Here is a 27,579-nt window from a genome sequence, read left to right on the forward strand (position 1 = left end):
TTAATAAAAAAAATGGTAGCATAATATAATATTTTTGGCATTTCTTTCACGCAGATTTGATCACTACTTTATCAAAAGTTAAAAAAAACAATCAGTCGTGATTATTAATCATCAGTATTCATTTTATGCATCAACAAGTAGGATGAGTCGTCTTAGCAAAATTTTCTTTTGCGATTTCCCAAAATATGAGTTTTTTTAGTTAAGTCAGTATTCCATTAAGCATGCGATATAGACATTTGTATCGGCAGCGGACGATGTCATAATAGCTTTAAATCTTTTTGTTTAAAAAATATGTGTATTAAATTAAATTAATTTTTTTTTCTCCCAGCCAAAGACCCAGTATCCTGAAAAATTGTTTTTTTCTCCCGATAATAGTCTTTCAATCTGGCAACCTTAGTCCTGCTCATCGTTGTGGTGGGAGGGATGTCAACTATTGTTACAAGGCCACGCACTGACACCAATTGAGTGACTAAATAAAGATCAGTATCCGTATCCGCGGATATCCATTTTTGACGATCCGGCAGATCACTACTTTATAATGAAAATATCATAATAACAGAGTAGATGTAAAATTATTGCAGTAACATCATTTAATTATCTCTTTTAAGAATATAGGAATTTTTAAAAATTTTAACAAACAATAAAATAATGTTTTTATTATAACTAATGTTAAAGTAAAAAGTTTACACTATATTTTTTACTACAAGTTTGTGGCAAATTTCATTTTAATGAGTTGAAATGAAGTAGCTAAATTTATTAAGGCAGACTAGATTACATTCATTTCTCACTAATTACAACCAACTCATGATTTTCCACTTTCAAGTATGTCTTTAGCCTCATTGATCTTAGCAGCGATGAGCGGTGATCCTCCTTTATCTGGATGGTTCAGTAACATTATTCTTCTGTGTGCTTCGCGTATCTGAAAAAGTTAAATGAATTATATTAAAATGTTATTGTTTATCTGAATTGATAGTGTAAAAATAAAATAAATAATAATATCACAGCATTTAGTAGCGATATTATGTTTTATATATCTTCATCTATCATATATTATATCGACACCAGCAATTTATACTAAGCTAATTCATAAAAGTGAACTTTACATTACAAAACAAGAGACTTGGTATGGTATGGTTAACACGGGCTGGTTTCCGCAACTCGACGACTTTGCGCCTATTTTGCGTGTGAAACAAGAGACTTATAAAAGGGGGAAAACGTGATACCTTTTACATTAATTAAGAAACTTATTTGAAATTTGGTATCTTTAATAGTTAATTTATTCATTGCAATTTCACAATTTTTTTTTATTACATATAAAAACACATTTTATCAAAATTGCATTAAAAAAACCAACTTATCGAAAATTCGAGGTGGCGTAGTATAAATTGTTGGTGTCGTTATAATATATCATCATTATCTGTTAAACATGTGGTGTTTACCTGTAAGTAGTTATAACATTTAATTCTGAAATATTTGTAATTATTTTTAAGTTATATTAATGTAAATAACTGTAGGTAAACCTGTTAAATAAAAAAAAAATATTGTAATTTGAATGACAAATGCACAATAAAATAGACAATACTTTAGGCGCATCCAGCATATATAATATAATCATAATTTGTACGTCTTCACGTTTTGATGGTGTAAAATAGATTATTCATTGCAAATTACTTAATAAAATAGGGTGAAATCAAGGAACCATTTAGTAAGTAATTATTGACAAATTACATTACAAAATAATAAAATGAACTCACTTTAGCTTTACTAGCTGTAGGACTAACGCCTAATATCAAGGCCGCTTCTCTCTTCGTCATCTTAGGTTCAAATCCTCCTTTATAATACTTTGAATTAGCTAAACTTTCGGAATCAAATTTTGGTAAATTCTTCATTGCTTCTGCAAATTTTACAGATGCGTTGGGCACTTGTCGTAATATATATCGACCAGCGAATCCCACGGCAGCCATGCCTAAGCCGGCTAGTATTATTGAACTTGCCTGAAAATTAGTTCATTTTAATTCTATATTTCATCATAAACTAGTTTTCATACATTTCTTCAAATATTAGGTTATTTACTATACATACCATTTTTGGTTACAAACTTGTTGTTTTATTAAGAAACATTCGATTTTAAGATGTAAAATATTGTATTTAAAATTGACTACATATCCATATTTACTTATTTAGTAATGAATCAAATTTTATATGTATCTATCCAAAACTATAGTCAGTAGTCAGTATAGTACTCTGTGCATCTGTGCTTTAGACACTTTTAGACAGGATCAGTGTTGCCAACTTTATTTTTACCAACCCACCAAATGAAGCCGTGTAAACCACCAGAAACCACTAAAACTTATTGGCCTCTCAAACCACCAGAATTCCACTAAAAAAATCAAGGACAACGGCTACCTACCTAAATATAATTTGAAAATACAACAACAACAACGTAATTAAATTTTATTGTACGTAATTAATCATGAAATAAAATAATAATTATTTAAGTTACGTACTACAGGAAACAATAATTAATGTAACTACAGAATAAGGTGATAATTGTGTTTGCTCGCAAACGAAAAAAAAAACCGACTTCAATTACATCGACGAGTAATACAACGTAGATCGACGAAAAAATAGTCAAGTAACTACGCGTTATCAAAGATTGCTCAAAAAGTAGTTATCAGATCTCAATAAAATTTATATGTGACCACATGATAAACATCAGCTTTCGATTAAATTAAAAATTATTAAAATCGGTACACCCAGTAAAAAGTTATTGCGGATTTTCAAGAAGTTCCCTCGATTTCTCTGGGATCCCATCATCAGATCCTGGTTTCCTTATTATGGTACTAAACTAGAGATATCTTCTTTTCAACAAAAAAAGAATTATCAAAATCGGTACACCCAGTAGAAAGTTATGCGGTTATAATACAACGTAGGTCGCGAAAAAAGCGTCAAGTAAAAACGCATTATTAGATATAACTCGAAAAGAATAAAATTTGTCGAAATCGGTCTACCCAGTCAAAAGTTCTGATGTAACATACATAAAAAAATACAGTCGAATTGAGAACCTCCTCATTTTTTGGAAGTCGGTTAAAAAAAGGAAACAATTAGGTAAGTACATAACTACTAAAGAAGATCGTCTTCTGATGAATCAGCTTCATCTGCAATTTGTAATGGAATTACTTTCTGCTTTAGTAACAAAAAAGTAATATAAACAGATAAAAAAGTAATTTTAATTACATGCTCCGATTCATGCTTAAATAAATTTTGTTAAATTGATTCCAGAAAAAAAATTGTTAGAAACAAATTATAGAGAATTTAATTATTAATAACATTGCTCTCTTTAACAATCTTGATAAAGTTAATAGTTTTAAAGATAAATGATAAATAATGATTCAGGACACAGAGAGGCTGGTGCAGCGAATACTTGTGAGAGCGCGAAATTAAAAATTAAAAAACAAGTATACACAATGAAATTTTTTAAAATCTCTATTAAAAATATCATTAATTATTGTATAAAGAATTTTTAAAAAATATATATTTTATGTTTTAGTTTTTTCTTTAATATATTTTTCATCACAAAATTTAACGCCACCCAAACTACGCCCGAAAGCTAGTTAGTATTAAACATTCGAAAACAAAATTTTCGTTCCTCAATTAATATCCGCTCGCACAGGTCTTGCCTCTGACACACAGGTTCGTACAAGAATTCATGGCTATCATGTACATCACAGGTAGACTAATTTATGGGAGGTTAAATTTTTGTTATTTCTGACTCTACCTTAATTCTGCGGGAAGTGTACTCATGCTCCGTTCTGTGACTTTCACGCGTTATTTTCGAACAAATTTACGTAAAAACGAGCTTTACTGCAAGATCAAAATACGATACGAACTAACCTTTAACGACTGACTAATAGACACTTTTAAACAAAATAAAGCGTCAGACATAATATTCTAATAAAATTCGTAACATTGTGTGCTAGAATATAGGTATAGAAATTCGAAAAATATCCAAAACCGAATCGGAGCACCCCACTGTCCACGTGGTCTTGGTCTGCCTTACCCCTAGAGTATTTTTTTAAACCGGAGGCGCGGAGGGAGGGCACCCCTCGGAAGGGCTGCACTTTCCGCAGCGCCGGAGCCAAGCGTTATTTTAACCTCAAAGGTGGTAGGTTATTTTTTCCGATTTAAAAATGGAACCTCAAAACTTCAACCACGATATCTCTGTAAAAACGGGGTTTAGACCAAAATAGTTGTCCGGGGGGGTGAAAAACCCACACTCCCTCCCACCCCTACCCCCATTTCCCCCCCCAACCCCATCAATTTCTTGCCGGCGATGTACATTATTACCAGATTCCTTAATAACGTACCACACATCTTGCACTTAGCTACTGGACCACCAGTGCTTTCCACAACTTGCAACGAATCCTTTAATCCTGGGTCACGTAACCAACAATCTCGAAACTTTTGGGTGTACTGTGGCTTGGGCATTATCAAATACTATTTAATACTATTTCAAAAATAATTTTATAGCGCTAAACAGTTTAAAAACAAATTAAAGCAAGATTGAGAAGTAAGTATCATTTACAGATTAGAGAACGATAGGGAATCAATAGCGAACTGTACTGTTCACTGAACTGACTGACGACTGAGTAAATAAATAACAACTTGGTCTTTCGAATCAAATAAAACTTAACCCAATAGTTGAACATATAAAGTTTATGTTCATTCAAGAAATTCATAAACAATTTTCGGGGAATTCCAAACAGCCGACAGGCTTGAATTCGTTCGGTGTTGCCTACACAACAAAAATATACCTTTTTTGCCTGTTGTGTGTGTGTCTGAAAAAAAATCCTAGAAAAATACTAGATTATTCTTTAGTGGTAAGCTATGAAGCTTACCACTAACTGGAACAAACTTAAACCACTAAAAAATCCACTAGCCACTAAAACCAATTTTTTCCCGCCAAAAGGGGTGTCTAAACCACCAGATCTAGTGGAAAATCCACTAAGTTGGCAACACTGGACAGGATCTACTATTCTACTATTACAATGTACTCTGTGGACCAGTGTGACCAGATTTCATTTAACGAATCTACTGCTTGTGGAGATTAAAAACTACTAAATTCTACCAAAAGAGGACGAGAAGGTACTAAAAATCTATTACATTTTTCGCTGTTGTGTTACAACGGAGAAGCATAATTTGTTAATAACGATTAAATAATAAAATGAACAAAGGAAACACCATAAATTAGATAAATCAATGTTTATTACTTAAAATTAAAATCTACAAAAATATTGGTACTCTTAAATTGTGATCGAGTTATGATTTTTCTTTTTATGTTGGGTAACATTGTCATAAAGCTGTTTTGAGTCCATTAATTTGATTTAAAAGTCCTATTTTTTAGAATCTTTAACCTACTCTACTTTTTATTGATTTTTGTGTTTCATTTGCAATTTATAACTGTGGGGAGCCCCTACATTCCAAGAACAATAATATTCAATCCTTAGTACCTATGAAAGACAGCTTAGATTAGCTTGTTTAATAAGAGGCCAATATAACATGCCTCCGGGAATTACCATTTATGGACAGTTAAATTTAGGTACAAACAGTATTACAATCCTTAAAACTCGTATAATTTAAGTTTCATGTACTAAAATGGAGTAAATTGGGAAATTTATTCCCTAAATTCGTTATACCAATATTTTTTTACCAAAATCTGGTTCCACCGATAAATCGGTAAGTTTTCATCACTGGCTAACGGCTCAAATGGTTACAAAATGTACATACATATACAACATATAAAAATACAGCATAGCATACGATTCATATTATCATTATCAGTAGCATCACACGTTTTTATTGTTATATTTTAAAATTACGCTTCAATTTGCATTAAAAAAAATAAACATAATAGTCATAATACTACATTTTACATTATAAAAACTTTTTAGACAATGATCTGATAACAGTAATACTGGCAACACGACCCTATTGAGCCGGCGCGTAAATTTTCATTAAAAAAAACTGAACCTTTTCGAAGAGGTTCAACATGGCAGGAGATCAGGCGCAATTTTACCAGTTACTAAATACAATATTGTCTATAGATAATGACATTCGTACCCAAGCCGAAGTAAGTGCCTAATTATTATTTTCTAGTTAGATTAATATATAGACGATAAAGTTAAGCTAGAATAGTATTAACAATGAAAACTTGGGTAGTGGCCTCGTGTCAAAACGTGGTCATGGTGAATAAGCAATAAAAATTGCTCTCTGGCGTTTAAAAATAGTTGTAAGCACTGTATCTATTTATTGTTAAAACGTAATTAACACGCGATGGTATTTAAATCGATATTGCTGATTGCATTTTTTTTTTTGTTTCTCCAACCTATCTTCGGATCAGAGATGAGTCGGCGGGCGATCAATTAGATCGATGACATGTGGTCTAAGCGTCCCTTCCAATTTTGTCTTTAAGTTTTATTATCATTGCAAGCTGAAAATTGCATTTTTTTAGAAATTAATAACAACGCGATTACTATATTAAAATTTTCTATTTATTTACTATTCAGCTAGATTATATTAAAAAGATATTTTAAAATTGTGTAATTTAAAAAATCATTGTTTATATAGAAAGTATATAACGACATCCCAACGGAAAACAAAGTAGTCCTCTTAGTGGGAGCTATTCAAAATGCCGATCTTGGTGAGGATGGCAGGGAGACAGCTGCCGTCCTACTACGACGACTCATCAGTGCAGAGTTCTATGAATTCTTCCCGAAACTGCCATTTGAACAGCAAGCTATGCTCAGAGAACAACTTCTACTTACACTTCAAATGGATGTATCTCAAAATCTGAGACGAAAGGTTAATTTAAAAAATATATTGTTCTACTAATTACTATATATGCGAAGCTTTATGAGGATGGATGGTTGTATTTTATTCTTTAATGCTAAAACTACTGAACTGATTGTATTTAAATTTTGTATGTAATGTTTAATCTGATTAAAACAAAATGGCTGCTTGCAGATAAGACAAAAATATATTTAAGAAAAAATTATATGTAGATGATATCAGCTGGAGGAGAACCAGAATGATACATAGACTATATTCCCAGTACAATGAAAAAAAAAAATTGTGAGAAGCTACTAGTAATTATTTAAAAAAAGAAAAAAAAACAAAAAAAAACTAACATTTTACACATTATCTTTTTGTATCTAATATCCTATTGTGTAAAATGTGTGTGATTTAACCCATTCTCTATATAAGTTTTAAACATACTTATTATAGTGCTCTTTTTTTAACTATGACTCACATTTAAATCAGATACTCCTATCATAGATGACTAAATTTAAACATTTAGTCATGTTTCGATGGTTCTAAAATTAAAATGGCCGTACAATGGCTTATTGTTACAGATATGTGATGTGGTGTCGGAGTTAGCGAGAAATCATATTGATGATGACGGAGTTAACCAATGGCCTGAATTTTTACAATTTATGTTTAACTGTGCGAATGCACAAGATCCTAACATTAAGGAGGCAGGAATTAGAATGTTCACGTAAGTTTAAGTATATTTTAATTTAAAATGTCTGATTATAAATAAAAACACATACGCTTCACATTTGATAGCCCAAAAACAAATGCCCAGAATGTGTTAGGTGTCTATATGGCTTCTACAAATTTTTTTTATGTATGAGAATCACCCTCATCCAACCCTCTGCTGCTAATATAATATGCTATCAAGAACAAGTTATTGATACTTTGTTTGTACAATAAGTACCACTTAAAATTGCTTTAGAACTCTAATACATCACACAAACATTTATTCTAAAACTTGAAGAAGATATTGATAAAGGGAATCTTTACAGATCTGTTCCTGGTGTCTTCGGTAACCTCCAGAATGAAAACTTGGATGTTATCAAAAGGATGCTTCTCTCCGCGTTACAACCCACAGAGTCAGAAGCACTACGTATGCAAGCAGTTAAAGCTGTTGGAGCTTTTATTTTGCTACATGATAAAGAGCCAGCGATCCAGAAACATTTCAGTGATCTACTGTTACCTTTTATGCAGGTGGGGATTGAAACCATGAGCTTTAATTCAAATAGTTTGTATAATATTATTATATACAGCACATAAACTACGTGACCATTTCTCAATGAAATGTGCACTGCCATAATGTGCAATAACAAATAGAGGATTTCGCTAACACCGAACTGTTAATAGATCGGAGTTTGATAGTAGCCCTCAAAACAAATTAAAGTTGAACTAATCTGTTATTTACAATTTGTTCTCAACTAAATTTAATTATAAATTTTGTTTAACAGGTTGTAGTACAATCAATAGAAAAAGCTGATGATGATGCAGCATTAAAAGTTTTGATTGAATTGGCTGAATCTTCACCAAAATTCTTGAGGCCTCAAGTGGAAACTATTTTCCAAGTTTGCATCAAGGTAAAATCAATTAATGGTTTGGTCTATTTTACTTTTGACATTAATGATTTTCTTCTCCATTTATTGTTTTATTATATCTCTTTAAAATATATAGGTTATTGGGGATCTCGATCAAGAAGACAACTGGCGTCAATTAGCTCTAGAGGCTTTAGTGACATTGTGTGAAACAGCACCTGCAATGGTACGCAAAGTTGTCCCCAATGCAGTTAGGATGCTGACACCTCTCATACTTCAAATGATGTGCGAGTTAGATGAGGAACCAAATTGGTCTGTAGAGGACAATGCTGCTGATGATGATAATGAGCAGTAAGTAAATTATACTTAATTATTTGCCTAAAAAGTTACAATCATTATAATTTTTTTTTCTGTGCATATCGCTCTGATGCATTAAAAACAGTTTAAAATACATTTATCTCTTTCATATTAATCAGGTGTAATTGGATACAGTCAATTATCAGCTATTTAACTGCCTGCTTGAAAATAATATAAAATAAATTAAAACACTCAAATCTCTTCAGAGTCAAAGATTATTTCTTAGTGTGGATTTTAAATAGATATCTTGTTATTAACAGATGTAACATTGTACTTGTACATAACATAGTACTTGTTAACTTGTTGTGTAAGGTTGTTGTGGCTTCATAATGTTCATATTGTGTTGCCGTGTGAAATCTTACAAGAGCAATCATTGAGATAATTAGCATTCTATGTTCCTTATACATTTGAATGTCAGTCCCTCAAAAACAAAAGAACTTAAAGATTACTAATGATTTATTTCTGTAGAAGTTGCCTATAAGATCCTATTTTCGTAATAAGGATGTTTTTTATATATCTCACTTATAAAATAATATATTTATTCAGATACTAAATCATCTATAGAAAGTGTGAAGTTTTCAATAATTTAAAATAATTGTTTTTTTTTTAGGAACTATGTTGCAGCCGAATCTGCTCTGGATCGTATGTGCTGTGGGCTTGGAGGCAAGATAATGTTAGGCCTAATTGTAGGTCAGGTTCCAGAAATGTTGAACTCAAGTGATTGGAAGCGTCGCCATGCAGCTTTAATGGCTGTATCTTCCGCTGGCGAAGGATGCCACAAGCAAATGGAACAGATGCTTGACCAAGTAGTCTCAGCAGTTCTAAATTACCTTACTGACCCAGTATGTTGCAATTATATACAATAGATATACTAGACAAATTTACTTTAAATCTTGAAGATTTTAAAACTACATTTTATATTAATATTAACTTTTTTAGCATCCACGAGTCAGATATGCTGCTTGTAACGCTGTTGGTCAGATGTCAACAGATTTTGCCCCAGTATTTGAAAAAAAATTCCACGACAAAGTCGTGCCTGGTCTGTTGATGGTTCTTGATGACAATGCGAATCCACGTGTGCAGGTGTGTGGAGGCATTATTTAATATTTATAACATTTCTATGTGTGAAAAATTTAAAATGCGCAATGTGCGTTAAGAATATTTATTTTGAATATATTCAAAATATTTATGCTATTATTTTTATAGGCTCATGCAGCAGCTGCATTAGTCAACTTCAGTGAAGACTGTCCTAAGCCTATCTTAACCCAATATTTGGGCCCACTTATGGGCAAATTGGAAGCAATTTTGACAGCCAAATTCAAAGAGGTAAGGAGATTTCGATGTAATCTTTAGTCAATTTTCCCAGTGTTCGTTAGTGGCAAAACCCTCTGGATTTGACATTTCCATAACACTGGAAGATTAAAAGTGACATTTGCTCCCTGTCTCTCTATTGTAGGTAGTCAGGGATCTCAGTTCACTAACAAATCATCAAATAAAATTTTTCATTCAATTAAATACCTATTATTTCTTTGCTCTAAATTAAAATGTTTATTTTTTTTTTCAGTTGGTTGAAAGTGGCACCAAACTTGTATTAGAGCAAATAGTGACTACAATTGCTTCTGTCGCCGACACTGTTGAAAAAGAATTTGTTGAATACTACGACAGGCTTATGCCATGCTTGAAGTATATCATTGCAAATGCCACCACAGATGAATTCAAGATGCTTCGTGGCAAGACTATAGAATGTGTCAGTCTTATTGGTATGTACAAATAAATCGAAGGATTAATTTAAATTTCTCTGACAAAACATAATTTGGTTTTGCTGCATAATTTTTAAACAGGTTTAGCTGTGGGAGAAGAAAAGTTTATGTCTGATGCATCTGAAGTGATGGATCTGCTTTTGAAAACTCACACAGAGGGAGAACAGTTGCCAGCTGATGACCCACAAACTTCATATTTAATCTCAGCTTGGTCTAGAATCTGTAGGATAATGGGTAAGGAAAAGCCATAAAAAAGTAATGTAGCATTGTTGTAAGTTTTTAATGTGTGATAAATAATAACTAATTTATAATTTGTAGGCAAAAAGTTTGCTCAGTATCTACCAATGGTTATGGAACCTGTTATGCGTACAGCAGCAATGAAACCTGAAGTAGCCCTTCTTGATAATGAGGACCTTGAAATCATAGAAGGAGACCTTGACTGGCACTTTGTTACTTTAGGTGAACAGCAAAACTTCGGTATTAAGACTGCGGGTAATTATTCAATTACTTTATTTTTACTGTAACTTCTAGTTAAAATAAAAATCTTGTGAAACAAATATTGAACTTAAAACATCTTTTTTGATAAAGAACATCAAATCATTGAGGTAGGGCACAGCACAATATATCATGCTCAAAATCTGGAGCATCCCGTCTGGGGAGTACCTCAACCTTACAAAAGATCACAGCTAAATACCACTGCTTTCAAGTAGTATTGTGTTCCCTGAGCCAGTCCTGGTGAGGCTCTGAGGTAGGGTTGGCAACACGTTTGAGATGCTTTTGATGTTGCAATTGTCTATGTGCTATAGTAATCGCTTACCATCAGGTGAGCCGTTGTATTGGCCAACCAAAAACAAATAGTGATAGTGTTCTGAAACTTTCAGGACTAGAAGACAAAGCTTCGGCTTGTGACATGTTGGTGTGCTATGCACGTGAACTGAAGGAGGCTTTTGCTGAGTATGCTGAAGATGTTGTAAAACTAATGGTGCCTATGTTAAAGTTTTACTTCCATGATAATGTTAGAACTGCAGCAGCAGAATCACTGCCCTACTTGTTGGAATGTGCACGTATTCGTGGCCCACAATACATCCAGGGCATGTGGGCGTATATCCTACCTGAGCTATTGAAGGCTATTGATTCCGAACCAGAGCAGGAGGTGCAAGTTGAGCTTCTCAACAGTCTTGCTAAGGTAAAAATAAGTTAAAGCACACGTTTATAAAATTTATATAGTGAATACCAGTGTAAATTACTAAAAAGAACTTTTTTTTAGTGCATTGAGCTGTTGGGTGCAGGATGTTTGTCAGACGAAATGATGGTTGAAGTTCTACGTATCTTGAACAAACTGCTTACTGAACATTTCGAAAGAGCCACTGAACGTCGCCAAAAACGTGCTGATGAAGATTACGATGAGGTAAGTTAATTAGCAAAATAACAATAAGGCTATACTTAACATTATTACTATACAATAATATCGTTTTCTTTTTTTTATTATTTAAAATTAACATCCTCGGGTCAAACTGCCCACGCCTTTTGTTAAACATGCATTATAAGACCACTACTATACGACAAGACAGAAAACAAAATCATTGCTTTCTTCACATCAACACAACCAAAGGGTTTTGTAAATTTTCTTCAAATTTAAAAACACGCGTATAAGATTTAGTTTTCGTACTACATTTTTTAGTAAGTAGTAAATACAATTTCAGTTCGAGGCACATTTTGAGTAGTTTCACAATTTTTAATAAACGATACAATACTGTATTGTTCCATTTTAACACAAAATGTCGCGTACAAATTATTTTGTTTACTTATTTAAAACAAAAACTGCTAAATAACTATACTATATACATAAGAACGGCAATAGCGCATCTTATCCCCGCGGCACTTGGCACACCCCGCAAGCCAAGTACCGATTTAATAAAATATGGACATTGATGCTAGAGGTACGAAATTTTTACTGATGGTTAACATTAGGATAATATTTTTCTTATTTTTCTTGGTAAAAAAAAAAATAATTACCTTTTTTTGTATGAAAGAAATTACATTTCTGTTAACTTCTCAAAATTCTTAAGAGTTGTCGAGATGGCGATCACACATGTCAGAAAACAAGTGATTCTGAGTATTTCATTCGAAGATACTTTCTACTTATCTCTGCGTACTTTTGAGTTATTGCGAGTTGAAAAAACGAATTTTAATATATTAAATATGTACTTACTTTACAATTATATAGTAACTGAAATGCTTACAATGTTTGAAATTTTAAATTTAATATTAGTTTTTGAGATAAGTTTGAAGAATTAAAAACTCAACGCAGCGGGATTCACGCGATTGCGGGGGGACCTTCATTTATGAGTAGTAATTTAGTCCACTTGAAACAAAACTCACGTAACATTTGGGTCAACGTTTTCTTGAGAAATCTGTTTCCTCTGAAAGTTCATTTTTAAGATCAATGCGCTGGCCTCTGGGAATAATTGATTTTGCGATCGAACAAATTTTGGTTTTATATGAGTAATGTAAGGATCGGAGCTAATTAGAAAGCTGTGGATTATGTGCAAATTACTTTCACTCTACCGATTTTTCTTGTGTGGGCCAGTCTAATGTTCCGGAAGTCTTTATTTCGCACTTCGGATGCTTCTTCGGAAAGCATGCCTATGGGAATAAATGAGAAACTTTCACAAATGTCTGCACCATGAACCAACAGCTTATGGACACTTGAAGGCATGTAATACCATGTATATAAGTTAATATAAAGTATTGCTGTTTCTTTACAATATTCCCCAAAAAGGCTAGTATTAATGAGTTGCCCAGATGAAATAGTTCTTAAAATAACTGCAAACCTTCTGATTAAATCAGGGTGAATGCCAGTTATTTCAGCAGATATTTCAAAATTTGTGAAAAACCTTCGAGCTGTATTATCTTCGTTGGTAGTGTCAAATCCCTGTTTAACTATATCGATTAACAAACCAGTTCTTTCCCGGAATTCTTGTCATTTTTTTTTGCTATCTTTTAACAATTGTTATCACTGTGCGCCCGGCGGAACTGCAACGTCGCGCTTAGCGGTGCTCCAGATTTGGCTAATTTCTCATATGAAATCTTTTACTTCGCGTTATCCTGTCTCTTTCGCACTCATTGAATAGTGATATATAGGTATATAACTAAACTTCGTTTCATTGGAACGCACTCACTGGCGCTCCACTCGAATAACTTAATTCTAAATGTACGTAATATAATAATACATTATTGTATAGGCATAGTAGAATAGAAATAATTTAATGTAGTATAGTATTTAATATAAAGAAATATAGGGTATAAATTACACAGATAATTATATTTGGGGTGGGAGTGCACTGCAGCAGCGCTCTTTAGGACGAGCCGTCTCTGAAACATATACACCTATATTATCTATCCATATTCACATATAACATCCATCGGGACATCCATTAATTACGTGGGCTCAGAATGAGGGGAGGGGTCCAATGAAATCTCACCAAATCTCATTTAAACCGAGGAGTACCGAAAAATATTACACGAAAAATTACACGTCTCCATGGATTAAGTAAAAATTAAAAAAAAAAAGTGTTGTTTTTATCTGTTTTCGTTTTGAATTTTATTTAATTTAACTATAGTATACACGAACGGTTCATTATTTTCCCAAATAATAAAAATAAAATTAGTTTAAAATATTTTTAGCGTCAATCTCACGTAAGTGGAGGGGGAGTCCAGGCAAATCTCACAAAATCTCACCTAAGTCGGGGGAAGGGTCTTAAATGATCGAAAAATAGCTCACGTAATTAATGGATGTCCCCTACTACCTGTCCCCCACCTACGGGGAATTTTACTTAAACCGCACTGGTGTCACTATTTCATTAACCTGGTCCCCACGCCTGCCCTTAGCATCTTGAGCAAAGCCCTTGCCAGCAACGTAATCACGCTTGTATATATGATAATATTGTGTACATATTTTTGAGTTACTGTAATGTACAACGTTTATAAATATTTTTAGGTGGTCGAAGAACAACTTGCAGATGAAGACAATGAAGATGTTTATGGGCTGTCGCGCGTAGCCGATGTTTTACACGCACTTATGTCCGCCTACCACGAAAACTTTTTCCCACACCTCGACTCACTGCTGCCCCATCTCGTACAACTACTCGCGCCCGGTCGACCCTACGCCGATAGACAATGGGCTATTTGTATTTTTGACGATGTTATCGAATTTGGAGGTATGTCTTTATAAGTGTAGATAATGATAATAATAATAAATAAATTTATTTGTGAAAACACACTGCATCAGGTTAAAATTACATAAAAAGAAAACACATAGTACATAATTTACAACAAGGACTAAATACAAAAAGGATGCAAACGTAAAACAAAAAAAAAAAAAGATAGATCACATACTATTATTATATAGTTTAATGATAGACATCAGGCTAATGTCATTTGTAATTATTGCAGGACCTGCTTGTGTGAAATACCAAGATATATTCCTTGAACCAATGCTAAATGGATTACATGAACCAGAGCCAGAAGTACGACAAGCTGCTGCATATGGATGTGGAGTATTAGCCCAATTTGGTGGACCTCAGTTTGCCGGCGCGTGTGCTCGGGCTGTACCTCTTCTTGCTGCTCTTATCGCCGAACCTAACTCCCGCTCTGTAGAAAATCTTAATGCGACTGAGAATGCTATATCTGCAGTTACCAAGATAATAAAGTATAACCACTCGCAAATAAACAGAGACGAAATTATTAGGCATTGGTGAGAATTTATAATCAATTTTTTAATTTGAGATTAAATTTATAAATTCGAAGGTAGCCTAATTAAGTTTTGCATTTCAAATATAATAAAAACTAAATCACTTGTTATAGGTTGACATGGTTGCCGGTGATTGAAGACACAGAAGAAGCTCCCCACGTGTACTCGTTGCTTTGCGAGTTAGCCGCCAGTGGACATGCAGCTCTAGCCACTCCCGATGCACCCCAAAGAGTTATCACTACACTCGCTGAAGCATTCCTCCATGATGCTGTGCCTAACGACAACCCTGTTTTTGCTCAGATGGTTGCTCTAGTGAGACAGATACAGGTAATTTCATTTTAATCCACAATAATACTTTTATCTCAAGTGCTTGTTGCCTTGCTTCCATTAATGGTTATAATATATGTAAGTTTAATAATCAAATGGTTTTGTTTCTTTCAGAGCAATGCAGAGCTATTCAACTCCTGTTTGATGTCGCTAAGTAGCGACCATAAAGCAGCTTTAAATGTGGCGCTTTCCACCTAGTGTCATTCTGTTCGAAGCTCGTATTTATTCTCCCCAACCCTTTGTGTCCGCACTGCCTCTGTTGCCAGTCACAGTCCCCAAATGAGCCTACTATTTTCTGATGACTAAAGAATTTTTGACTGCCTCCTTTCTGCTAGATTACTGTAATTCAGTAATAAATTATGGCAAAATATAGAAAAAAGAATTTGTCTATAATACACGTATTGTGTATAATCTTAGCTAAATCGAACTAAGTTCGTAAAATGACTGGTTCTGAAATATAATGTACCCATTGTTGTAAATGTAAATTAATATTACCCTTCCCATTCTGTAGATATTCAATTCTTCGATCTCATGAACTATCCGTTGGGCTAAAAATTGCTGTGATATATTTTATACTAATTTTGATGACCAGCCATATGAAAGTATAACCTCTTTGACCATTCATTGTCGGTTTCTAAATATTATGTTTTTAATGTCAATATTTTATTTAAAAATTTAATGTTGGTGGTTCAATTTTAAAAGGAATTAATACAAAATTAACAAAGTTATTAATTTTAATATTTAAACGTAAAGATAGAATGCATACAAATATATAATAATCTCGATTATACATAATGTATATGTATTCGTTTTTCTATTTATTATGTTGCAATTACAATACTTTTTTTTGCACTGCATTTAATAAAGCATACATACTTTTACAAAGTAAACAAAATTGGGCTACCACATTCTTCTTTTTTAGTTTGCCATATTTCGGCCGAGTTGGGTTCTTGTAGCTGTTTCTCGCAATGGACGAGACCTGTCTGTTTATAAGAATTAATTTTATTCAATAAAATATATATTATTACATAATTATACATTTCTTTGTTTAACTAAAATAAAAGTTATTGGCAACGATTGTTTCATTCTATTTCATTTATACATAGGTACTGATGATTTTGGACACCATACAGAATGACTGAAAAAAATATCTTTTTATAATTGTTTTCTAGTAAACGAAAAAATCCGACTTCAATTACGTCGACAAGTAATACAACATAAGTATACGAAAAAAATTCGTCACTACGACTTGAGGGATCCCCTCTATTTTTCTGGGATTTCATCATCAATCCTGGTTTCCTTATCATGGTACCACCCTTGGGATATCTCCTTTCCAACAAAAAAGAATTATCAAAATCGGTTCAACAACGACGAAGCTATCCCCGAACATACATAATATATATACGGTTGAATTAAGTAGCCTGCTTTTTTGAAGACTGATAGAAATAAAAGATAAACAGGATTTTATCTAGCATTTTTTACGCCTAGCAACCCTAATTAGTAAACAAAAAATGACCTTAATTTGATATAATAATATACTCGAGGACGACTCGAGGTTTACTTCCGAGCGTAGCGAGGTGTTAAAAACTTAAATCGCGAGCGAAGCGAGGGATTTATGAAGAGTTCTGAGTGTAGCGAGGGATTTAAGTTCACCCAAGACTAAGACAGCTTTATCACCGAGGAAAATACTTACTTTTCGTACGATTTGCGAAAAAATTAACACAAAGTATGTGGTGTCATAGGACACCAGGTTCCTTCAGATAGTACAGAAAGCAACACAATTTGAAAAAAAAATGTTAAATTTTATATACCTATATTTTCTAGTTGTTGATTTTTTTTTTAATTTTGTTGATTAGTTTTTAATTAAGTACATAAAAGTATTTTGGAAAATAACAAATACCGTAAAATAAAATAAATCACAAAATAATAATAATTAAAACTATGTGAAATAAAAAACATGTATTTATTTTTGTCGACAGTATAAAATTACATAAATAATTTAAAAAGAAAGTTTACTAGTAATATTTTAGTTTTACAAACGTCATATTATACAGTCGTGTGACTGATATTACGTCACTTCTGTTATATATTTTTCTTACGGTTTTAGTATCACACTTTTTTCAGTTCGGCCGCCCAGCCAAATGTCAAGCCTGCCGTAAGGAACTTCGTTACAATAATATTATGAGATAAGCATTTATTAAAAATAATGAAAAGTAAAAGTGAACATTCGAAACATTGGTCCAATTATTGATAGAGAAGAGTTACATTTTTGTTTGGTATATTTATTGTTGATGAGTTGATTTGAGAATTTCTCTGGCAGCATTTGCACTGATGGAATGCGACAATTCACTGTCACTGTCGCTTTGATTTAACATCGTAACGTATTTTTAGAAGATTAACTTATGTATAAAAAGAAATTAAAATAAACTTAACGTTTATGTATTTGAAGAAAACAAAAACGTGGCAAATTCCTAGACTAATATTAATTTTGTCGAAAAAGCAAAGGCATCAAGCTCATACGGCCTCGTCGGTTTTCGTAATTTTATTTAATAATCTTAAGCATAACTGCATAATAAATGCGTATTCCTTTTTCAAAAAGTATAATGCTTTATATACAAACTCAATGGTGTAAACACAAATGTAGTAAGAATTCCCGCTGACATTGACATTTGACAGTTAAAATATCAATGTGCCTATTTCAAATAGTAGTCACCTTTATATACTCTTTGGTAGTAGTGCTCGTGTTTTGTTGTTGAACGTGTCTGTCACTTTATTTTGTCACTTGATAATAGTTGATAAATAAAAATTCTTGTTTAGTGGTTACACGGTTTTTTGATTTCACTTTAATATATCTACAGTAATACGTCAAATAACAATTCATTTTCAATTTTTGTTATAAGTTTATAAACGCTACAAACTTAGTTAATTTTAAACTATTATGTTTTTTTTTTCAATGGACGTATCGTTCGTGAAACTATAAGCTTGATATATAGTATTGAGTGAAGGGTAAATATATTCGACGTGAACAGTACAGACACTTGAGGTGCCTTTTGAATACACCGGCGTGCCATGAGATAATGTCTCGTAAGAGAACTTGGTTAGGAAACGAAGACGAAATGAATTCAAAGTTGGAACCAGGAAGCGGGGAAGACGCAAACGGTACCGATGTCAATCTCGAGGGAGGTACTCATACATCCTCTAAAATAGTTCAGGTTAGTGTTATAGTTACAAGTACCTTGTTTTGATATGTTGGTTTCAAACATGTACACTTTAAACGTTATAAAAAAAACAACGTGATACCTTATTTAAATATTTTTAATTATTTGTAAACTATGTTGTAGTGACAGCTTATTACAATTAACAACATTTTTAATCTTGGATCTTTTCAAAGTTTAAATTTAATCATTATTATTGCTTTCATTTGATTGGCTGTATGCAATGTAATTCTAAACACAATATACCTTGGAAACTATTAGAAATGAAGAACTGTTTGGTTTTTCGCTGACTTCATACAAACTATAACACAAATTATTCAACATAAAATATTTTAACGGAGGTAGGGCACAGCAGGAATTTTCTGCTCAAAATATGGAGGTGCCCAACTGGGTTTTAATTTTAAGTGTTATTTATTGGTCGCCTCATAAATCCAAATTAAATTATTATTATTTTTATATTATTATAATTAAAATTGTGGAGTAACGAGGAAAGATCGGATTAGAAATGAGTATATAAGAGTACCTCAACCTTACAGAAGATTACAGCTAAATAATTGTATATTGTATTCCCGTTGGTGAGTAAGCGTCTATAAGCTATGGTAATCGCATACCCTCAGGTGAGCAGTATGTTTGTTTTCCGACCTAGTTATGGAAAAAAAAATATTCAAAAATTCTACTAAGTACTTATTGAAATCAAGTTGAAACTGAAATAAAATACACATCTTGACTAACCTTGAATTTAATCTGCGACTCATTCATCATCCAACAACTCACATTTTTATGAGAACTATTTTTTAGTTCTGTGCTTGAATTAGATTTCACTCTTTTATATTACTCCTACAGTAGTTTATTTGTTTAAAAATGTAAATAATTTAAGTAAGACTTCTTTACACCCACTTGACTTGGGGAGTAAGCTGGTAAATGCGTGACGAGAGCATTATGAAAAGTGTGATTGGGTGAGGCGAACGGAAGTTGAGAGGGAGATGTAAGTTAGGAAAGATAGGAAGAGAGAGAATTGTTACATTTGGTATATTACTGTAGGGGCAACTAGAGAACTTAACTAACTTCAGTCGTGTGTTCTAAAGTACTATCACTGTTATTTTATACTATTACACCTGGCGATCTTTGTGATGCCATATATTTTTCGTGAATATGTTAATTTGTTTTTTATTTGAATTTATACAAACCTAGTGTTGATAATGAATCGAAAAAAACAGTATTATCATCCAATGTGGTGCAGTGAGCTATGCACCATTTTTTTAAATTCAGATATGAAGTGTAATTTATAGTTTTTTATTACTACATTACTATTTACATAATTTTTTATAAGTTTTTTTTTAATATAAATTTTTGGCTTTGACACTAAGAAATGGATGAAGTAACTATCTGTAGTGTATAAAGTTGATTTGTGACAACATTATCATAATGAAATTAGTATTTGCACTTGCTCCAGTTTGTTGCTCCAATTCCCTTATGTGATTTGAAATATACATGATATTTATCTTGTTAACACTGTAAAGGATCAAACAGTTTAATTCTAGTTGTCTCTATTAAATAAAGGATTTTTTATTTATTTACATATATTGCTCAGTTTGTATATAAGTTCAAGGTTATCATTATTATTTTTAAATGGTAGTCGAAAGCTATACGTAAACTAATCTGTTTTAAGTTTGTACTTAAAAAACATCTAAAAACTGAATAAGTGTAACAATATAAAAAATTGTCTTTCAACACACACACACACACACAGTCGTCTGTTCCTAAGTTAAGCACCTCATGCTTGTGTTAAGGTTACCGCTGACTATTACGAGTATAGGTTAATATTCTTTTTTTTTTTTTGATAAATATATATAGATAGAATACGAAAATAAATATATAAATACAAAATATTCCACCCAGACACAGGCAGAAATCTAACCTGCAACCCGCGTACCAGAAAGCAGGGTTTGCACTACAAACTGCACCAACAGATTAGTCTATAATTCTATATTATGTTTTTTATCAAATCTTTATATATTTATTTAATATGATATATATGAGATAACTTCTTTGTTTATGAACCGATCTTGATAATTCTTTTTTTGTCGGAAAGGAGATATCCTAAGTGTGGTACCATGATAAGGAAACCAGAATCTGATGGTGGGACTCCAGAGAAATCGAGGGAAACCCTCGAAAATAATACGCTGCTTATCATGTGGTCACATTTAAATTTCATCGAGATCTGATTACAACTTTTGGAGTAAGCTTTGATAATGCATATTTACTTGACTATTTCTTCGTCTTGGTCTACCTACATTGTTTTGTCGATGTAATTGAAGTCGGTTTTTTTTTCGTTTGCCAGCAAACACAATTATCGCAGTTGTATTGCTGAAGGTCTAACTTAAAAATTGGTGCATGTTAAGAACCTTAATAACTAAGAACCTGAAGTATTTACAATACTCACTTGTAGAAAAAAAAAAAAAAACGATTTTAATGAAGTAGCGGGCAAATTATTCTACATACGACTTGAAGTTGCGCTTCTCAATCAAGTTTTAAAATTGTATAGAATATATTCAACCTTTTTTTAATAAATACTAAAATAATTTATTTTCAATTCATTTCTAATTCATTGTCCTATTTTATGAAACAAAAAATACGTATAGTATAAATGCGTATAAAAAATATAAAATGTGTTTTGATGCTTGACGTTATATAAAAAATAAGTCACACTAGAGGCTGGGCGCGTCGCCAAGTATGTGGCGTGATCACTGACCATGCCACGGTTAGTCTACTTGGTCACAATCGTGTTACGAGTTGTAAAGTGCGAGATAAATACATCAACTATTATTTAACCTTATCTTACTAATGTTACACGATAGGCTAAGGGTCTGTTTCACTAGTTTTAGATAACTTTATCCATATAAACCAGCCCTAAAGTCAGTAAGCGAGCGACTATTATTACCAAAGCAATTTAAAAAAGAACCTCCTTGGGTGGGCTAAGGCTATGGTCAGACGCGTTTGTTTGCAATGGTGTTGCAGGCATAGGCAGTGGTATCTTGGTATTAGCTTACTATTAGGCAGACGATACGCTTGTCTGGCACTGTAGTTGTAAAAAATAGGTAAAAGAAGCATTAAAGTCATTTTTTCCTTTAAGACTTTATTTTTTACTTTGTATTATTACTTACTTAACTATTCATACGAAATCGATTCGAAAAATGTATTTTGATGTATCCAATAGGTTAACCGCTTACGTACAGTGCCTAACAGCTTTATGTGTCGTTACCAATCGTTGTCCTTACAACGTTGAACATAGAATCTATACTAATATTATAAAGCTGAAGAGTCTGTTTGTTTGAACGTGCTAATCTAAGGAACTACTGGTCCCGTTTGAAAAATTCTTTTAGTGTTAGATAGCCCATTTATCGAGGAAGACTATATGTCATCACGCTAAGACCAATAGGAGCGGAGCACCAATGAAGAATGTTTCAAATTCGGGGTTTTTTTCCTTATGAGATCTTACGCTGCGTGCGCTGCAGTTTCGCAAAAATCATGTATGATAGAATTATTCCTATTCCACGCGGACGAAGTCGCGGGCAGAAGCTAGTGTATAATATACATACATAATCAAAAATCTTGGTCTACTTAATGGTATTTTCTTAGCTTTGTTCAATATCTTTCTTCTTGGAGAGATAATCGTGACAATTGCTTACCTCTGCGTTGCGTTAAAAAACATTATTATAATTCCAGAATTATAATATTGTTTTTTAATATAATACGATAAAAGTATTGTTATCAACATCAACTAATTAGAACATACAATAACATCTATGTCGTCTTCACAATCAAATTTCAATGATGTGATGCAGGAGAACAGTCAATTGCGCACGGACCTGGAATGTTTACAGGCTAAGTTTGATGACCTAGACCAGGTTTCTCGTAGCTGTAATGTGGAAATACAAAATATTCCCGAGAAAAAGGCTGAAAATCTCGTTCATTTATCTATCCAAATAGGAAAGTTAATTGGTATTGACATTAAAGAAAGCGACATTCGGTCCGTCCATCGGGTAGCCCCCGGCAAACCTAGCAACCGTCCAAAAAATATTGTACTTCAACTTAGTACACGCCGGCTGCGCGATGATGTGATTGCCGCTGCGCGCGCGCGCCGCTCTCTCACTGTGGCTTCGCTTCTCGGCCCGCCCACGTCTGCCGCCGCCACTGCTACGAATCAGGATGCCCGCTTTTATATAAACGAACATTTAACGCTCAAAAATAAATTGTTATTTAGCACCGCTAGGCAGCACGCAAAGGCTAAAAATTATAAGTACATTTGGGTGAAAAATCATTGCATTCTATTAAGGAAAAGTGACGAAGCGCGAGTGGTACATATCCGATGTAGTAGTGATTTAAATAAAATATTGTGACTCTGGGCGATGCTGCTTTGTGCGTATACACATAAAATTTATCATAATATTGTTCTGAGCTTTACACATTTTTTCGATATTTATTTCTGTCTCTGTTGTACTTGTCGTTGTATAGTGTTGATGTCAGGGAGCACGAAAACGTTACACAAAACTTACTTACATACAATAGCTTATATAATATATTACTCTTCTTTTAATAATGCATTTAGATAATCTATTAATATTCTATCAAAACTGTGGTGGCTTGAAAACTAAAATTACTCAATTGAAATTAAATTTACTTACCTGTGAGTACGATGTAATTATCCTAGTCGAAACTTGGCTTTCTTCTGCTGTTTTTGACTCTGAAATAAAGACCGATAGCTACTTAATGTTCCGTCGAGACAGAAATCTTAATCTCACGGATAAAAGAGGAGGTGGAGGCCTGTTGATTTTAGTTAAAAAAAACATTAATGTACTAAGAAGGTTTGACCTTGAGGCTAATAATATAGAGGAAATTTACTTACATTTCCCTTGCTACTCTGACTTACTTTTGTGCGCATGCTACATACCACCGGCATCCAAAAGCACTCTGTTTGATAGGTTTTTCTGTAAACTGCATGATGTTCATTTGAATGGACATTTTTCAAATTTGATGATAATAGGAGACTTTAATCTACCTTACCTTAAATGGCTGTCTGATTGTCCGTCACCACACCCAGTTGTGTCCGATACTGACATATCCAAATTATTAACTTACACTATGGCCTTATTAAACTTGCATCAATTTAATACTATTCTAAATGAGAATAGCAGAACACTAGATCTCGTTTTTAGTACCAGCAGACACATAACTGTTAACACTGCAGAAGATCCGCTACTCAACCTTGTTCCTCACCACCCTCCACTCGAAATATTACATTCAGCGTGCAATAGGGAACCTCATATGTCAACCTTCAACGACCACAAAATTAAGAGAAACTTCTTTAAGGCTGACTACGAACTCATTAACAAGGATCTTTGTAATATAAACTGGACATCGGAACTCGCCACTCTGTCTCCCGAATTAGCTGTTGACAAATTTTACAATCTCTTAAATGACATAATTGAGAAACATGTGCCCCAGACAAAATCAAAACCCCCTCGCTATCCGAACTGGTTTTCTAAAAGTTTAATTTCTACACTTAGGCGAAAAACTAAGGTATGGATGCGTTGGAAAACTTACGGTTCATTAAGAGATTATCAAGAATTTGATTTACTGCGGAAGCGAGTCAAACTACTAATTAGGAACTGCTACAATCTATATATTGAAAATATAGAAAAGTCTATTAAAGACAATATAAAGTTGTTTTGGAAATACACCTCTGATTTAAAAGAAACTAACTCAGGATATCCAAAAACCATGAAACTTAACAATTGTACATCCAGTAATCCAAGCATAATTTGTAGTATGTTTTCTCAATATTTTCAATCGGTTTTTGAGCCGGTAAATCTAGAAGCTTACAAAATTTCTGACACACTAGATACTAATGAGACCCTCATATGTTTGAATCAACTTTATCTACCTCAACTTGACATTTATAAAGCACTAAAAGATATAGATCCTAGCAAAGGGCCTGGTCCCGATAACATAGCACCTATATTCTTAAAAAGAGTTAGTAAAAATATCTCTTTTCCTCTTGAAATGATTTTTAATAACTGCCTCAGAAAAGGTGTATTTCCAAGCCAATGGAAAAGGGTTTTTATAACGCCTATATTTAAATCGGGTTCGAAAAATGAAATACCAAATTATCGGCCAATATCCATCCTATCAACTATTCCGAAGGTGTTTGAGAAACTAGTTCACAATTTCATATCATCGAAGCTTAAGCATACTATTATCGAGGAGCAGCACGGATTCGTTAGGGGGCGATCTACCTTGTCAAATCTATTAGTTTTCACAAATTACATATTTAAAAATTTAGACAAAAAGGGCCAAGTTGAAGCTATATACACTGATTTTAAAAAAGCGTTTGACAAGGTGGATCATCTTTTGCTCTTAAGAAAGCTATCGTACAATGGCATTAAAGGTAATCTCCTTCGGTGGCTCTCTTCGTACTTAGAAAATCGTACCCAGGTTGTTGTCATGAATGGATACGCATCTTCTCCTGCACTTGTGACATCCGGTATCCCACAGGGATCGATATTGGGTCCATTACTATTCACTTTATTTATTAATGACATCTCGCCTTGCTTTAAACATTCAAAATTTCTTTTATACGCAGACGATTTAAAAATATACTCCACCGTAACAAAGAATAATGATATCTGTTTGATGCAGGAAGACTTGGATAGACTAAGTGAATACTGTAGAGCCAATAAACTATTTTTAGCCTATAGCAAGTGCAAACATATTCGATTTTCAAGAAATAAAAACATAATACCATCCACCTTTTCGCTGGGAGATCATATGCTCGATACTGAACCGTCGATTCGTGACTTAGGTGTTTATCTGGATACAAAGCTTACGCTTGATACACACATTGATCATATAATAAAAAAATCTTACCGCATGTTAGGTTTTATCTGCCGCATCACGAAATCTTTTAAGCGAGAAGAAACATTTATGTGTCTTTACAAAAGTTTAGTGCGCTCACAACTTGAGTATTTATCCCCCATTTGGAACCCATACTACGATACATACAAAAATCGCCTAGAACTTGTACAAAAAAAGTTTTTACGTACCCTCAACTACCGTATTCATTCCCCAAGGTGCTCTTATGATGAATTATTAGATAGATACAGCATGATTTCTCTTAGCGATAGACGTTCGATGGCTGATGCACTTACCCTCAGACATATTTGCATGGGTGAAATAAACGCACCACAACTTCTTGCAGAACTGTATTTTCGAGCTCCAGCTAAACCAACTCGGTCTAAAAACCTTTTCCATATAGAATTAACTAGAACAAATATAGGTCAACGCGCGCCACTTTACAGAATGTGTGTCCTACACAATAGTTTATTTAATGATATAGATATGTTCTCGTGCTCCCGGCATCTTTTTAAAACTAAAGTTAGGAAGCTATTTAGTTAGTTTAATTAGTTGCCTTGGTGTTTTCATTAGCTCTAGACTATTAATAGTAATAACTAATCATCATTACTGTCCTTGCTGTAAATCTTATCCCTATGTTCTTAGTGAGACATAGAGGGGACAATTTGTATCTATTTTTTTTTTCTGTTTTATGCTACGCTGTTATTCTGTAATTGTTTCTGTACCGTTCTCCAAATAAATAAATAAATAACTGCTTTAGTAGTACAGCCTACTTTTAGTCCAATTTTTTTAAATGGTACTGCTACCTGCGTGGCCTAAGTTCATGGTATTTAAATATGACCTTGAGATATCTTAATGATGACACAGCAAGCAACATACATGCTTATCTTTGTGGCTTAATCAAAAGCGAGGAGATTAGTTGAAGAACCGAAATAACCAACGTAACTCAACGCCATTCGAAAATGATATGCCAATAAGTGGGGCAAAATATATAGTTTTAAAGTGACTCGAGAAAAAAAAATATTTTTGATGATTATTTTTGTACTCGAAAAAAGCATCATCCCTAATTTCTAGTCGCCAACATCTGCTGTTGATTCACGTGTTCTATAAAATGCCAAGTCATATCGGCTGATCTAAATAAATCTATAATAATAAAATTAAATAATTGTTTATTTGAATTTATATTCAGTCAAGTAGTACTTTTGTGTAGCTCTATTATTTTCTTATAAATATTGGCAGCGTTCGAGATGAAAGCGTCCTGGCTGATATATTTTCTTTAACCACGTAGGCGTTACGGCTATGATTATTAGCGGCTAATAAAAGTAAGAGTGACTTAACAAATCGGAGATTTATAATCTTGATATTTATTGAAAACTGCTAATTTAAAATCCGCAAATATCACACTATTGTTAAAAGGCTTCGTCTTTATCTGGTACATTTATCTTCTCTTCTCATTAAGTATTACGCCAATCGCAAATGTTCTTTACTAATCACTGGGCAATAGAAATATTAACGGCTATTCCGGTAATCTAAAACAGTGCAGTATATTAGAAGCTCTGGCTATTTTACTTGCCACAGGAATACTATTTCAGAGTAGTATTTGGCTGTTATCTTCTGTATAATTGAGGTACCTTCATGGTCGGGCTGCTTCACTTTTTGAAAAAGATATATTTCTGGCTTTGCCTTATCTCAATATTTTTAAATTCTACTTCTTCAAATTTTGTTTTGAAGTGGTAACAGCGTATGAAGTCTTCCTGGGAAAATAGGACACTTTTCGCTCGCAAGGTTTTAAGAATTACAATTTCTGAGTTGGAAATATCCAACATATAAAAAAGGTGTTCGTCATGGATTAA

General features: G+C 33.1%; 2 protein-coding genes across 2 annotated transcripts; one reads left to right on the plus strand and one right to left on the minus strand.

The window, feature by feature from the left end:
* Positions 1-553: 553 nt before the first annotated feature.
* LOC123663534 (mitochondrial import inner membrane translocase subunit TIM14) lies at positions 554-2,298 on the minus strand. The gene is made up of 3 exons (XM_045598214.1): positions 2,083-2,298; positions 1,755-1,994; positions 554-919 (listed from the first exon to the last, which is right to left on the minus strand). Exons 1-3 carry the CDS (start codon positions 2,083-2,085, stop codon positions 803-805), a joined length of 360 nt encoding a protein of 119 aa, XP_045454170.1. The 5' UTR covers positions 2,086-2,298; the 3' UTR covers positions 554-802.
* Positions 2,299-6,019: 3,721 nt separating this feature from the next.
* Positions 6,020-16,078, plus strand: LOC123663544 (importin-5). The gene is made up of 18 exons (XM_045598223.1): positions 6,020-6,130; positions 6,628-6,861; positions 7,413-7,555; positions 7,866-8,067; positions 8,322-8,447; positions 8,542-8,753; positions 9,370-9,601; positions 9,699-9,842; positions 9,966-10,085; positions 10,324-10,519; positions 10,601-10,753; positions 10,838-11,011; positions 11,401-11,705; positions 11,787-11,927; positions 14,520-14,739; positions 14,975-15,275; positions 15,386-15,599; positions 15,714-16,078. The coding sequence occupies exons 1-18, from the start codon at positions 6,050-6,052 to the stop codon at positions 15,795-15,797; spliced, it is 3,282 nt and encodes a 1,093-aa protein (XP_045454179.1). The 5' UTR covers positions 6,020-6,049; the 3' UTR covers positions 15,798-16,078.
* Positions 16,079-27,579: the final 11,501 nt, after the last annotated feature.

The sequence above is a fragment of the Melitaea cinxia genome, chromosome 2, assembly GCF_905220565.1.
Source record: "Melitaea cinxia chromosome 2, ilMelCinx1.1, whole genome shotgun sequence".
NCBI lineage: Eukaryota > Metazoa > Arthropoda > Insecta > Lepidoptera > Nymphalidae > Melitaea > Melitaea cinxia.